Source organism: Aptenodytes forsteri, unplaced genomic scaffold (assembly GCF_000699145.1).
Source record: "Aptenodytes forsteri isolate BGI_AS27 unplaced genomic scaffold, ASM69914v1 Scaffold40, whole genome shotgun sequence".
In the NCBI taxonomy this organism is placed as follows: Eukaryota; Metazoa; Chordata; class Aves; order Sphenisciformes; family Spheniscidae; genus Aptenodytes; species Aptenodytes forsteri.
Genome location: NW_008796077.1, coordinates 517,179 through 532,911, shown reverse-complemented (window position 1 = coordinate 532,911; position 15,733 = coordinate 517,179). Strand labels below are relative to the sequence as shown.

Sequence of the window (15,733 nt, the reverse complement as noted above, 5' to 3'; positions counted from 1 at the left end):
TCCCCAGGGATTCACATGCTCGCTGTGGTACATCACTGGCAAACCTGCCAGGGGTCATGTTATACAGAACCATTTCTGACCCTTGGCAATTAAAGCTGGTGCTATAAAACATTATAATTCATTCTGCTGGTGGGAGTACCTGGAGGAGAGTTTATGTTTGAAGGAAGGCAGTATTTCCAGTGTTGTATTGCTCATGTTATGAATGTGAAAAGTAAATTAAGGATAAACATTACGCTGGGCCATTTACTGTCACAATGACACAAGCTGAGCAAGTACCATGACACACCGCATGGCCTTCCTATCAGTGAAAGATATGCTAAAACCCACTTATTGCTCATTTTAAGAATTATTCCCCTTTACCTGGCACTCATTAGACCACATCTGGATACGGCATTCATTTTGGGACCTCAAGCACACGAAACATGTTCATAAAACTCAGTGAGTCTGGCAAAGAGCCACCAAAACAGTCAGGGAGCTGGAGCATGTGCCCTGTGAGGGGCAGCTGGGGGGAGTGGGACTGTCCAGCCTGGAGAAGAGATGGCTTTGGGGGCCCTGACAGAAGCCGGCTGGTACCTGCATGGACGTTATCAAGAAGACAGAGCCAGGCTCTTTTTGCAGGTGCACAGCAGGAGAAGAAGAGAAACGGTCACAATGTGGAAGAGGGGATGCTCTGAGTGACAAAAGAAAAAAAGGTTCATCATGATGGCAGCCAGGCACTGGATTTGGCAAGATCTCCATCCTCAGAGGTTTTTGAGACCCAACTAGATAAAGCCCTGAGCAACCTAGTTCTGAATTCAGTGTCAGCTCTTCTTTGAGCAGGAGGCTGAACTAAAGATCTCCTGAAATCCCTGAATTACTCTATGAAAATATCACACAAGAAATAGATTAAGAATTCCTGAAATGCTTTTTAAAAACTAGAGAGAAAGAGACAAATTTTCACAATTCACCACTCAAACATAAATGGCAAAAATCCTGCCTAGTAAAAAATTTGCACATATTTGCCATACACAGCAATATTCCATTATTCAGCTAACTGGCACATTTACTCCAAATAATTGCTTTGGAAGCTGGTGAAATTCAGCACCTGGCTTCTTAGATGTGGTACTTCCAGTAATTGGAAGATTTGTAGGCTAGTTCTATACTGAGAAATTCACTTTCTAGCAGATCTACCAAGCTGGGGTGTGTGTGTGGGGGTGTGTGTGGGGGGGTGTAATATATAAGAGCCATCTACCTCCAGAATTACACAAATTTAAAAAAAAAAAAAAAAAAAATCCAATGTCAGTCAGCGTATTTCCTGACATTAAGCTAAAGACCACCAACAAAGAGCTTGAGCTGCAAGAGCATTCCCAGTAAAGGCATGCAAGAATACAACATTTAGTCTCCTCTCCCCTTCCCATTTGCTCTTCACCCTGTTAAGTCCATCAGCATGGCACCAACAAGCCAGCCTGGTGCATACAGAGGTATGTAGCAAATACAAAACCAAACACAAACACACGCACAAAGAGAAAAGAGACAAAGCATAAAGAAGCATGCACAAACCAAGAACAAACGTGCAAGCCTCTCTATTTGTGGTATCTGGACTCAATTAGGTGGAGAGAGATGCAGATAAAAACCATGCCAAGTTACCTTCAATGGAATAAGAATAATGTGCTGGGCTGGGCTGGCTTGTGGTTAACCCTGTAGTGCAGGTAAGAACACTGTGCTGACTTGTAGATGGAGTCTGAATTAAACCACTTTCAGGTTTCATACCTGGCCACAGTGCACCTGAATCAGATAAATTGGACCAGTTACAAACAAATATGCTGGGACCAAACAGCATGCTGCTACCTCAGATTAAGATTTCTGCTTGTCACAAAAGCAAGTAACAAATCACACATGGAAAATGTTTAATTTCTGCAATAGTAAGTGCTGACTGCCAGGTTGTGCATGGATTAGAGCTGCTGACAAAACTGGCTGAAAAAGAGAAAATTAAAAGCACCAACAAGACCAATTTCCAAAGCTTTCAACTACAAATCTGTTAGTGTCACAGTAAGATTCACTGCCACATCGGTGTAAAGGAACTGCTAATCCCTCTGATGCTTGGGCTAAGTGGCACAGCACTGCAAATGACCTCAGCTATTACATAGCGAGGCTGAAGTTGGTATGTATTAAGGTCAAGGTCAACGCTTCCACTACTTCACTGGGCTTTGGGTTGAATATTTTAAAACAAGCCACAAGTCAGTAATTTTCATAGACTGACAGCAGCGAACATAGAGCTCAAAAAAAAAGGGGAAAAAAATCTAAATGTTTCTTCTGGATTTCCTGCCATTCTGGAAAGCATTTGTAACACTAGGCAAAGCACAGAGACAGCAAAGTGACTGTAATTCATCTGCACAAGGCACACATAAGCAGTGTGGTTTCAGCTCAGGTGCCGTGTTAAGGTCTAGTCTACTGCACTGACAGTGGTGAAAACAGCATCCGACTGAAGTAGCTCAGCTCAGGCCTGGTTCTTCAGGGCTCTTTGGGCTTTTGTTTAAGTGTTTCCAGACCTACAGCCAAAGTCAAAGGCATTTCTTGCTGGCCCTGGTTAGAAACCAGGAACTGGTTGAGAGGACCTACTTAAAAACAAGCAGGAGTGTGCAAAGCAGAGGGACAAAGGATGTTTGGAGCTAGACACAAAGTTCAGGGCCAGGAGAAAGACCATCCTCCTTCTTAAACCCCCCCAAAACAGTACCAAGGCTGCAAAAGCCACCTGCAGCCTTTCACCTGCTCTAGCAGGATGAGCCACGGGCTACAAGCTCCAAGTCTCTTACCCAGAAGACACGGGAGAGTCTATACAGCTGGACAAGAGCAGCAACTCCAAGAGCTCGCTCCATGCTGCAGCTTTGTCAGAATTAAATTCTGCAATAGCTCTTTGTCAGAATTAAATTCTGCAACGGCTCTTTGATTTGTTTACATACCTGATCTCAAACTGTCACCTATGAGTCAAATTAAGTCATTCACCTGTCTGTACAGCCACACCAGGGTTTTGATTCTTCCACTCTCAAGTTGCGTCTTTGTTACTGTTTCAAACCTCGAGAACCATGATAATTAGCAAACAAAAGGGAAAGACTGATTTAGGAAAGACTGTAGTTATATTGCAGAAACTCCAGAATAAAACGTATGGGAAACAGATACTCTAAGGAGAGTGGGAGTAGCTGTATTTGTTTAGTCTGGAAAGGGAGTGCCACAACCTTCAAATAGGTGAGTAGTTTTTAGAGGGGACAGTAACCAACAGTTCCTTACAGTGCAAGATAGATGGACAAGGAGCAGACAGCAACATAATGAGATGGTCACAGGACACACAGAAGTGCCTAATAACCGTGACAATGAAACAAAAACCAATTCTGAATGCTGTAGGGTAATTATCACATGAGGAGTGTAACACCAGGTCAGACACAGACATCAGAGGTGTTCGCAGAGTTGGCTGGATGCGAGTGCAGGAGCTGACTCCGGTCGTGTGTCAAGGCATCTTTCAGCCTCTGCTTTCCATGACTGTCTCTTTGTCATCTCCCAGTATAGACATGTTTGACTTGCCATACAGCAAGGCACACTCTTGGCCTGGTGGCACACGTCCCTTCCCTCTTGCTCTGCAAGGCAGCATTTATAAGCTAGCACAGCCTTGAGGATGACAGAGAGGAAGCCAGGCGAAGGGGAACGAGACCCCTCCACGTCCATCAGCAGCACCGCAGCTGGGGCAGAAGAACGTCACAGGACACGTCTAAGTACGTGGAAAGGCCCCACACAGGACAGTCCATCACTTGTAGGTTTTTCTTGAGTTAATGTAAACCATCACATCCACGGTGTTTCTAACACCAACTTAAAGCCACACATATGCAGCTTGTATGTCACTACTCTTATTTTAATGCTTCTTTAATAAAGTCCCTCCAGACCACAAGTATGTCCCATGTAGAACAATGCACTAAACACCATCAAAAAAGTATTACAGCACAAGGGGAGGTGACAAGCTGGCAAGAGCATAGGTCATCTCTTCTCTGAAAGCAGCATCCTGACCTGAGTGATCTCAAGACTACACTTGTGTTTGTCAGTTTACTTGAATTTCATACTTAAAATATATCTGCTTTGTTCCAGTTAGATAATCCATGATGCCTTCTTTTTGGCATAGAAACAAATACACAGTAGAAAGTCATGCAAACCTCTGGAACAGGCCCTTTGATGCTGGTAAAACATCTGACCAAGCTGGCCAAGTCCTCACCTGCTCAACGGAGATTTTGTGAGCAGAAACAATTTGTAGAATTTCGTCTGCACTGTGCATGTGCAGTCCTCTACCCTCCACCTGTCCATCATACCACGCAAGGTCAGTATGATCAAGCAGGTGCCACTCCAGTATGATTTCCATTACTGGAAATATGACTTTTAACATCTTCCTGACACTTAAATTCAGACTAAAAATTCAGGTATTTAATAATAGACCTCAAAATCCATACCAAGACATTTCAGTAACTGATCCCAAAAGCTCCTATGAAGTTAACAGAAAATGCTGATCTCTTGCCTACGTCTTTAGAATAATTTCTACTGTTACATTCAGAGTGTTAACACTGAAGCAGCTAACTACCCCCAAATTCCAGAGCCTTTGGATTAATAAAAACCAAATGTACACCCCCCCCCCAAATACAGCCACCACCACTACCACCACCAAAACATCACACACACAAAACACTACCAAAAACCCCTACATCCTCCCTCCCCCAAAAAAATTTAGAGATAAGTCTAAAACACCTTTTTAAACATCTTGGCCTAACACTTCAAGGGAGCATTCCACATACTTACACTTATTTGCCTTTAAAAAAAAACCCACAACACAGTAAAATACCTAAGAACATACAAAGCAGTATGTTTACCGTTCACAACAAACCATCAATACACACCAAATAAATGAAGTAAAGAAAACCACCAGCCACTGTTCAGATATAGCAAAAACCAGTGCAACAAGGCACTGAAACCAAAGTGCAGGCACCCAGGGAAGAGAAGTATGTTCCAGCAACCCTAACGTGGGGTTGGGCACGGTTTGTAGGTAACAGACTGTCGTGACAACACGCAACACTACAACCAGACAAAAAGACAAGGAGCAGAGTGTTTAGAAAGATAGCAGACAAACTGCACTGGCAACTGATGACTTGGGTATGGACACAGCATCAGACTTCTCCACACTGGTTCAGCTTTCCAGGGAAAAGCTCTCCTGGAGGAATGAAGGGAGCTCAGAAAACACAACAGGCAGAGACCTTCGACTCCCCAGGACACGTAACACAGAGTCAACTAGGTCCTCGCTCACTAGAAATCCTGAGAGCACCGTCATGCCAGGTGGTGGGGAGGGTTGGTTGTTTTTAAAAATCTCTGAAACGACGGTCATACTTGAACCTTACTGGCAGGGGCTGAGCGAGAAATGCAGAAGCAGCAAATACCAACAGCCACCCAAATGACCCTATTGTCCTGAAAAGCCTTGAGTTGCTAATAAAACAGCCCTGAGTTGCTAATAAAACAGCCCAACATGGACACCCTGCAAAGCTCCCACTTTATGGTATTCAAGTGATCAGTCAGAACAATGTATCTTAGCATTAAATACAGGGCAAATGAGATTTGGGAGATACTGTTTGATCAAACCCTTGCGTCCCAATTACTACAAAACCATCATTTTCTTCCTAAGGATCCCTCAACCACAAGAAAATTCCTTTTCATGAATCCCAGGTGTATATATATGAAAAAGAAAAGAAAGGTATGTAGATACGTTTTACATATTGACCTTTCTCATAAAGATAACAATTTGTGCCATATTACTTTAAACAATTAGTAATGTAACTTATGTCTAATAAAACTGAGCCTAGTTGTATCATCTTTTCTACACCACCTTTCAAAAATACCACGACAAATCAATTGTTTTGTAATTTATATAAAAGTCCTTGCTCTGTCAGCAGCTAACAAAAGCCATAAATGTTGCTGGTTTTATTCAAAGACATCTAGTTCTTCAGCTAAGGAGAAATTCATGCTTTTACACTTGAAGATATTAAGGTTTTAGCACTACAGATAAATCTGCAAGAGGGTCTGTTCACTTAGTTATGCAGCATGACCACAAGCCCCTGAGACAGACGCTTCATGGCTATCTCACAGCTGCACAGCTCACTGACAGCACACGTGGTGCTCCCCCAGGTGACCTGCATGGAAGGGTGATGCCCTCCCCTCTCATTAGAGCTAGGTGCTAAGGGGCAAAACAGCCTCCGCCACCATACACTACTGAAAGCTGGCAACAATATATAATATTTACATATGAAACCAAGCAGGGCAACATAAAAAATGAAAAGAGAAGTTAAAATGTTAATTTTTAATAATCAGTCATAAAATTTCATACATGCAGGGGACAGTCAATTGTGTGTTTTTTTCCCCAGTGCCTGACACTTTAATATACAGAGTACAAGGAAAGACCAGGCAGCTCCTTTCACTAGCTAACCCACCCAGACGTTAGATGTTTCTGTCTGCACTACTCATCCTCAACTCCTTTTATACATCATGGAGAAAGATGACCATTATCTTCTAAAACAGCCCAACACCCCAGAGGTGCATCTCTCCCTCCATGCACTATAGAAGCAGCACAGGGTGAATAGCTCAAACCCTGTCATCGAGCTTTAGCTGCTCAGTTATGACAGGACTCTTATCCTTCAATCATTTGCAAAAACTGGAATGGCTAATAGAGGGCTCAAGTATTAGAGCAACTTAAGCAAGCTTATTTGCCTAGTAAACTTGGAGACATTTTAGCATGAAATCTACATTTGGTGTAAGACAATATAACAAAAATGTCTTAATCCTGGCCAGCAAAAAGGAAAGGAAAAATACCTTCAGCAGAGATGCTGTAGTAGGGGTTCTTGTCTGATTTCACTGACAAGGAAACTGCACAAACACAGCTATACCACAACTGGAGAAAATTATGATCCCAAACTAATAACCATCTGGCAAGCTTCATGGGGAGACATCCAAATTAATGGCCAGGAAAACAGCTTTGTAAGAAATAATATTTTATAATATGAAGTCCCATCAGTACTGCAGATACCGATCTACAATTTAAGTTAGGCATGTGCTCTCCTACAAACTCTTCTCTCCAACACATCTGGTTAAGCTTAACATTGGCTTTTTAATGAGACATAAGACAATAATTGCAGGCACTGAGAAGTCTTTGAAAAGTTACTTCTTACCGAAAGGAGGTAGTCCGTAGGTTTGGGTGGTCTGGGGGTAGATGGTGTAGGGCTGAGACTGCTGTAGTGCTTGGTACTGAGTCTGACCAGGGTAAGGGCTCATTGTTTCCGATACAGGTACAGAAAGGATATGTGCATATGGCCTTATTAAAAAGAACAAACAAAAGCAAAAAAGAACTATTTACATTATGCATCTTTCAGCCTCCAATCCAGAAGACACATAAAAAAATTGCTTTAGGAAGAAGAAACAAAACACATTGACACGTGCTCTTAGTGTAATACCCACTTGTGTTTCCCAATATGACAGGCTCTTGGTTTTATATACGCTGCCTGTTTCTTGCAGTGACTCTCTCCTCCATGGTGCCAGAGCACCAGTGCTTATTCCAGGACTGAGATGGCAGGGTGAGTGGGGAAGAACAAACTCCCCGTTCCAACAGGCACGAGCAATTAGTTTCACTTATCATACCTCACAACACCAAAACCTAAAGCTAATACAGTATAGTAGTACGTGTCAAAACTACTGGAACACACAAAGAAACTACACAAAAGCAGGCATGGGGGATTATAAGGTCTACTATGCTGCAATGGGAAGAACTATTAAGATCCCCAAACGTCGTAAATGACCAGAAAATCCTATATTCCCCTTATATTCATTTATGTCCAGTTTGTTTATTCCTCAAATATTATGGGCATTATTCAACAAGACTATTGTGTTGTTAATTACTTGAAGCAGCTCATTTATCCTTGTGATCATAAGAAAACAGCCACTGAAGCCAAAGGGTGACTTCTATCAGCTTCAGTGTCCACAGCAATGAGTATCTGTTGCCAGAAGATATGAAAGTGTGATTTACAGCATTACAGAAATGCATAAAGATGCAAAGGTATCTTCAGAAAGAAGTAAGAGCTACAGAATTTAGTAACAATTGTTCGACTTACTTTGCAGAATACATTTGTGAGGTATAATCATTTGATGACCTTGGGATATAATCAGTGCATGTCATAACTGGAAAAAAAATGGTTTGTATAATTACACAGGCGATTTCAAAACCCAACAAATAATGACAATTAAATATCAGCATGCACAGTATAGTTTAACCAAGACATAGGATTTACAAAGGTTTTTTAGTGCCTTGAGTATCGGTTTCAAAGCAAATTCTCAAAACGTGCACTGTTAAAACAGCACAAAAAATGGTTTTCTTGCCAGTTCACAGCAGGTAGATGATTCAGTCAATACTACTTCTCCTTTTGTAACGGTGCTCTTTCTCTTTACCAGCTGGTACCGTCATCTTTTGCAATTCTCATGATAAAACTTTGATTTCAGCCCTGCCCAAAATCTTGCATATGCCAAAGGGTCTTCATCTGCGCCAAGCTTAACATTTCTTTTCTGTGTCCTGGAGCAGAGACCAAAGCAGATGCTTGTTTTGCCAAGCTTTCCTCTTCCCCTTCCCTTTTCTACATACTCTACCCAGAGCACAGCTCCAGGAATCTGTCTTTCCTTTAAAAAGGAGAGACTCCAGGTCAACAAACTTAATCCCACACATCAAGTGACAACTGCGGAGTTGCAGTGCACAAGGGTCAGAGTCCAAATTCAGATGACTTCTAAAGAAATTTGGCAGTTACATTTAACAGGATGTTTTCATTTTTCTGCTTGAATAAATCCGCAGCAATTGCACTCTAAAACTGGTAAGAAAGAGTCACTCAGGCCGCAAATCCAAGGAGGAAATGTTCAAAATCTTCTCACTTAGCACTGCCTATGGCTCTAGTATACCCCATATGTGACAGTTCTTAAATACAGCATTCTGGGTTGGGGTGGAGAATGAGGCTTGAGCTGGTATGTCTTAACCCAAGAGCCATTAAAAAAACCCCTTGGATTCAGATGAGCCGACCTGATAAATACTCAGCTGTCCATCAAACTAGGAAAGCAAGGATGTGCTGGATCCCTGGCACAGAATTGGCACTGTACAGCCCCTCTGGCACATGCCACCCCCGTAGTACAGTATGCTGCAGTCATCTCCAAGCTAGATGACTTTTGTGACTGTAAATCTGCACAGTACCTGGGTTTACCAGTTCAGATCTACAAGCACCATACCCAAATTCTTAGCAAACACAGCTGTGCAGCTGTGGATCCAGCTTATTCATCTGAAGCCAGTTTGGAAGCAGGCAAAGCACCCAGGTTCCAGCCTTGCCTAGGAGGGGATCCAGGCTAACAGTGTATCTCCTGTATGGGTGCAGGGGCCTGGATCCGCCATCACTAGCATGGCAGACGACTGCACTTTCCCTCTGCCTTCTGGAGTGAGACTCAAGTAACAGCCTTCAAAAAGAAATATGGTCACGGACGGCAGCATACTTTGCCTTGGGATTTGCTCCAGATGCCGGTGATGTGCTCCAACAAGTCGGGCTTTCCCTATCTGGAACAGTCCTACAACATTATTGCTCTTACATCATCATATAGTTAATTCTCTTATCAGTTGCATCCACTAAGGGGAGCAAGCTAGTTTGCACAGGCAACTCTAACTGTAACATTTGCATTCTGCTACCTAAATAACCTCCTCTTAATGTAATCTGAGCATAAGTGGCTGAGAAATACAAAGCATCAGCCACACCTCTGAACCTTCTGAATGCTCCATGAATCACCTCCTTCTGGTCCTCAGTGTTTGCCTTCACTCATGGTGTGAAGCCATGTAGCATAAGGATGCAACAGGAAACGCAAACTGGGAACTTTTGGACCTAAAGGTTTTCATTGAACACTTGTCAGATATTCTCACATCCCTCATGCAAAAATGTCTTTTTTTTTTTCATTTAAAGAATGTCAATATTCATCTGAATAGTAATGTAGTAATGGTATTTCTAGAATTCTTATTTTTAAAATAGCATATAAAGAATCAGGTAATGGTGTAAAAAAGAAAAAAAACCCACAATACTACTGCATGCAACTTCTGGAATTTGTAAATGACTTATCCAGTTAGGCAGCAGATTTTGCAGCCAAAAACCTCTGGTAACTCCTGCAACTGCAACATCACAGCACATTGATTAAAATAGTAAAGATGCAATCAGTTAGCAATGGAAAGTTACAAGTTACATATTTTCAATCAAGTTGAGCTGATTTACACTCATGCGTAAGTATGGGCAGTCAAAGGTATTCTGCACAGGAATCCTACTTTCGTAATAACCTCCAGCCCTCTTTTTCCAGAAGAAAGGATACATTCCACCTCTCACTTACTATGCAATCTTTTTATTTTCTGCCTCAGTTTCCCCTCCATCTATTTCATACGGAATTTCTGCAGACATTCAATTCAGAGTCTAAGATTAAGTGTACAGCATATTATTACAAAAGACCCAACCAGCTGTGTAGAGATAATGACTTATAAAAATAACATCTTTTACAATAGGCATTATTGATCAACTCAATCCCTTCCCTCAAGAAAAATCATGTATAAGGCGGATAAGACATAGCAGTACCCAGCAGCAAGTTGGGGGGCAGTGACACAAAAATATTTGTTAGAAAGAGATATTTGCTTACCATCCGGCATTAACGCTTTGTAAGCACCACAGCAAACTTTCACTTTACAACTGATAGTGAGGACAGGCTAAGGATTACAAGGAGGAGACAAAGCTTGTGCTTGACGAAGCAAAGTAATGAGACCAGTGGAAGAAAAGAGGAAAGACAATGGGAGCAGAACTCCAGAAGATACTTACTCTCACTGGACATGGGAAGGTTTGAAGCAAGGCTTGAAGATTCAGGTTTCTGATCGCTGACTTCTGCGTTGCTCACATGACTGCCAGGACAAACAAAGGTTAATCATTAGCATTATGAACTCTTAAATTAACATCCTTGGGCATCATAACCCCTGGATTCAACCTTCCTAACCAAGGCAAACTGACTCTTAACAGAAACTAGCTCTGCACTCTTTGATATTTCACACAGAGATCCCAAGAGAGAGATCTGCAGCTCTAATTAGACATTAAACTGTCATCACCTCCAGCACATTTACTCACCAACTGGTCTCTCAAGATAAGGCTGTAGCTCCACTGACAGCTCAGCAGACCTAGCTGCCTGAAGCAGAAAGTATGAACTTCTTTCCTGCCGCCTGGGCACGGCCTCCTGCCCCCTGCATCAGCTCAGGCACCCATCAGGCTCTCCATGAGAGTTTAATTTGCTCATCCAGCACAAAAACTGTGCAGTTATTTTTGCTGGGATACTGAATAGACTGAGCTCATGGAGGGATCCAGCAAGCACCATGCTTGGTGCACACCTGAGCTACAAGCAGAACTCCCCCTCTCAGCAGCAATAAGCAGTTATACTGGCTCCTTCACCTTCTACTATGGCAGCCTGAGAATATCAGAATAACACACAGATGCCTCTAAAGCCAAGAAGGCAATCATAAAAGGAAAAAGCAGTTTCATTAAGAAATTATCTGTACTTCCTACTCTACACATGAACAAAGCAAACGTTGACATGTAACTGAAACGGTGCATGAGAAATCCAAAATAATCTAGTAATCTGCGAACATTTCTTAAGTACAGAAGTGACACCCAGTTCAAGGATGCTTCAACACTGGTCTTCAGGGACAAACCCAGCAGTGAGGCAACCTCCCGTGGACACAGGAGTCTGTGACAGCAGGGCCACAACATACCACTCACGTGGCATTTACTTGGCTCCTGCAGGCTGGGGGGAAGGAGAAGCCAAGGAATGTGTGATATCAACCAGCAGTGCCCTGGTAGCTCCATCCACCCCTGGACTGCTTCTTCTGGCTGTGACAGAGCTCCTTGCTCCAGGATGGGTTGGAGATAATCCCTTGGGACAGGAGGTACAGCTTTCCTGGGACAGGGTAAGGGGGGAGTTGGCTAGTGAGTGCCATGGGTTTGGTTATAAGGCAAGTGAGTTTCCTTCCTTTGGCTGGTGAGAGGGAGTGTAGCTTAACCAAAATGCATAATCTGGCTTTTTCCCCCTGAAAACCTTTATGAGCAAAATCCTTGGAAATCTTTCTCAATATTAGTAGCTGAACAGACTTCCATAATAAAGCATGAGTTTTGCAAGAAAATAACATATTTCTACACAGACTCAGGGTATTTCTCTACTATGACTCTTGGTGGAAAAAAATGCTGTGATTCTGGGGCACAGTCAATGTGCAGCTGTTAAATGGCATGCAGTTTGCAAGCAGGTTGAGAGCTGCTCGTTGTGATCCCTTGCTGTGGAAAATGTAATAGATAAAATAACGTTTCTGACCATACTATACCAGCCCATGTTTCTGCTCTCTTTCTCACCGCTGCTCCTCAACACACGCACTTGTGGCTCTTGGGACACATCCATCCCAAGTGCTCTTGTTCTCCATCACTTACAACTTTTCAATTCTCACGAACTCACAGAAAAATTCTTACTTGCACCGTGGCTGCCTTGCACCACCGAGAGCGTCCCACAGACCAGCCTGACTAGCAGAGCACGCTGTATTCACAAAAGTGTTAAGACTCTTACAGATGCTTAATGCTCCCAAGAGAGATCACCCCCACTGGGTACAGTTCTTCCCTTCCCCACTTCCACAATCCAGCTAAGACAAATACAGCCAGAGTATTGACATCAGCTGAAAATCATGTTGCTGAGGAGAAACGGGCCTAATAAATTATTTTAAAATATTCCGTAGGTCAAACTTAAAATCAGATATAGTTTTATCAAAATACAGCTAGAATATTTAAACCGAGTATTAAGTAGGTTAGAAATGCAATTTTAGCTCTCCCCCTATTCTATTTTTAAATACTATATAAGGATGTTTACACTCAAATCTTGAGACTAATGATGCCTATAGGAAAGCTGTGGTTGCACTGAAGCAGGGTGACACTAAATCGACACCATTCACTCCGGCATGTTCAGACCTGCCTGTGCTGCCTTCAGCTCCTTTGCAGCCAACAGGGAGAAAAAATCCTCCTAGGACATGGTTCATCTCACCTCATGCTGGTTAGAAAGGGAGCTTGCAGTGATTAGTTTAAATTTCTAACTTTCAGACATACAAAGAATTTCACACACTGTTTGCTCACCGTTTCCTGTTAAAGTATTCCCTTCCATTTTTTAAAAAAATACGTACTAATGTCCCCATTCAGGGCTTCAATATCACGTCCACTCCTGCATGAATGGCACACACAGTGTTTCCTCCTCACTCACACTGGGATGTCAGAGGCTCCAAAAAGAAATCTTTCTTCACAGTGTTTGCTACTAACAGGAACAGAATAAACCCTAATATAGCTGTTCTCACTATATGTAATAATAGTGATTAATTCCTAAACACGACATACATCAGAAAGCATCTACTAAGGCTAAAAATAGTGCGATACAACAGCCTTAAACAGAAGAGGCTATCAATTTGAGAGGGTTTAATTTCTCAAAACCGTTATCCACATATTCTGAGTCTCACCAGAAGAAACGCATGTTATGCGCAGTACATGACAGTCTCATCAGATTCTGTGAAAAACAGGATGTTTGATGATGCAATTAAGAATCTTTGTAGCCACTTTTATAACAGCTGAATACCAAAGGGCCAGTTAATTTTTTTTTTATTGGGAACTTAATCTCAACATTATATCAAATACAAAAGTGACTTATATTTGCCCTATCTCTGTGAAAAATAAAACGATATGCAAGCTTCTAAAATGGAAGCTTATAAGGAGAAAACAACATTAATAACTGTTCCACACCAAAATCAAACTCAAAATTACATACCTCAAGCTTTGTTCTCTGGATTCCTGCATCTTGGCTTTTTTCACCTGCAAAGACAAAAACGTTCAGGGACACAACTAACGATAGCCATCCTTAACAGAATCTATGCACGCAGACCTCCATTAGCAGATCACCACTGGTTACTATAGAGTTCGGATTAGTGTTTAAATACAGAAAGCCTTGCATTGAACTCCAGAGCTAACCAGTGTAACCATGGGTTCTTCATCTCAAAACAAGCTTTTTCCTAATTAGAAAACAAGTGCTAAAGCTGAACGTGTTAGCAAAATTGCTATGTTATTTAAGTAACAGATGAAGGATATACCGCTACAAACATCTGATAAGGACAATTTTATGGAAAGTGAATAAAACAGCAACAAATTTTAAGAAAATCTTATTCTGTATAAATTCAGCACAACTGCCATAAACTTGGGTCTTTTGCTTTTCCCCCCTATATTTAAATATTATATAAAGATAGGAACTTGAATATTTTTTCTGTAATAAATTAGAAGTTCCGACTTTCATTTCTGAGTAAAAACAATACAACATTTATTCTGGTTTTGTAGGTGGCCAGCTGGATCCAGTTCCTGTATGTGGTATTACACAACAGAAAGCACTGGCTTGAACACAAATTCAGTTTTCTGCATGCAGTACAAATACTACTTGTATATCCTCGGCAGGATGACAGGATTAGTTTCTGTAGCCTGTAGTCTTTTGAGCGAGATGTTCCTGTGATATACTGGCTTTTCTTTCCCCCACCTTCTCCCTCTAGCAGAAAGTTTTACAGCCTTCCACGTTTCTGGAACATGTTTAGATGCCAAACTTGCTGCTTCGGTACCCAGCTGCACTCACGGTTCATCCCAGTCCCCGCGGGGCACTTAGCAGACAGCACTGTTTAGCACGTCTTCTATGAACAGCGTCTGGGAAGGTATGTGCTGGGTATCAGGCTGCAGGGATTCCAGCCCCCCGACTTGGGTACAGTAGTCAAAGAAAGACTGCTGCCACCTATGAAAGCCACTAGCATAAATGCCTCACCATGTTATTCAAGTTTGTCTCTCTCAGGTGAGTGTTAAAAAAAAAAAATGCCAGGAAAATGCAATTTGAGCATGAGAGGTCAAAATACGCTCAAAACTTTTTAAAAAAAAAAAAATTAATAAAACACAGGTGAATTTCCGTTGGGTAGGGGGAGATGGGAGGCAGAGGTACAAAAAAGGATAAAGGCTCAAGGCAGCAACAAGGGGAAAGGAGTGAGCAAACAGTAAGTATGGAAAGGAGAAAGCTAAAAGGACAATCTTCTCTCCCTGATGAAGTGCCATCGGAAGAATTTTGGTTTTTTTGATCATGGGGAGGTTTACATGGCACCGGGCCTGCTGGTGACAGACGGAGTCCAGCTGTCTCACAGGGGAAAAAGGATCATGGCTCATGAATTGGCAGGGCTCATTGAGAGGGCTTTAAACTAGGTTCGAAGGGGGAAGGGGATAAAACCAGGCTCACTAGAGATGAGCCTAGGGGTGGCGTGCCGATGCCGGGGGCGAAATTGATAGCCCAGCTCAAGTGCATCTACACCAATGCACGCAGCATGGGCGGCAAGCAGGAGCTGGAAGCCATTGTGCAGCGGGAGAGATATGACTTAGTCGCCATCACAGAAACATGGTGGGGTGACTCTCATGACTGGAGTGCTGCAATGGATGGCTATAGACTCTTCAGAAGGGACAGGCGAGGAAGGAGAGGCGGTGGGGTGGCCCTGTATGTTAGGGAGTGTTTTGATTGTATAGAGCTCAACGATTGTGATGATGGTACGGTTGAGTGT

At 42.4% G+C, this 15,733-nt stretch overlaps 1 protein-coding gene across 4 annotated transcripts in view; it reads right to left on the bottom strand.

The window, feature by feature from the left end:
* Positions 1 to 15,733, bottom strand: part of EYA3 (EYA transcriptional coactivator and phosphatase 3) — a 46,674-nt gene that overhangs the window by 20,564 nt on the left and 10,377 nt on the right. For 2 of the 4 annotated variants that reach the window (XR_002086292.1, XM_009286645.1), the window contains exons 3-7: positions 13,930 to 13,973; positions 10,917 to 10,996; positions 8,157 to 8,223; positions 7,221 to 7,363; positions 1,627 to 1,764 (exon numbers count right to left, since the gene is read on the bottom strand). Coding sequence is in view for 3 of the 4 variants with exons in the window: in XM_009286645.1 (XP_009284920.1) it covers positions 1,627 to 1,764; positions 7,221 to 7,363; positions 8,157 to 8,223; positions 10,917 to 10,996; positions 13,930 to 13,973 (472 nt within the window). In the remaining variant the exon portion in view is untranslated. The remainder of the gene's footprint in view (positions 1 to 1,626; positions 1,765 to 7,220; positions 7,364 to 8,156; positions 8,224 to 10,916; positions 10,997 to 13,929; positions 13,974 to 15,733) is intronic. The other 2 variants (XM_009286646.1, XM_009286647.1) reach the window with 1 other exon arrangement.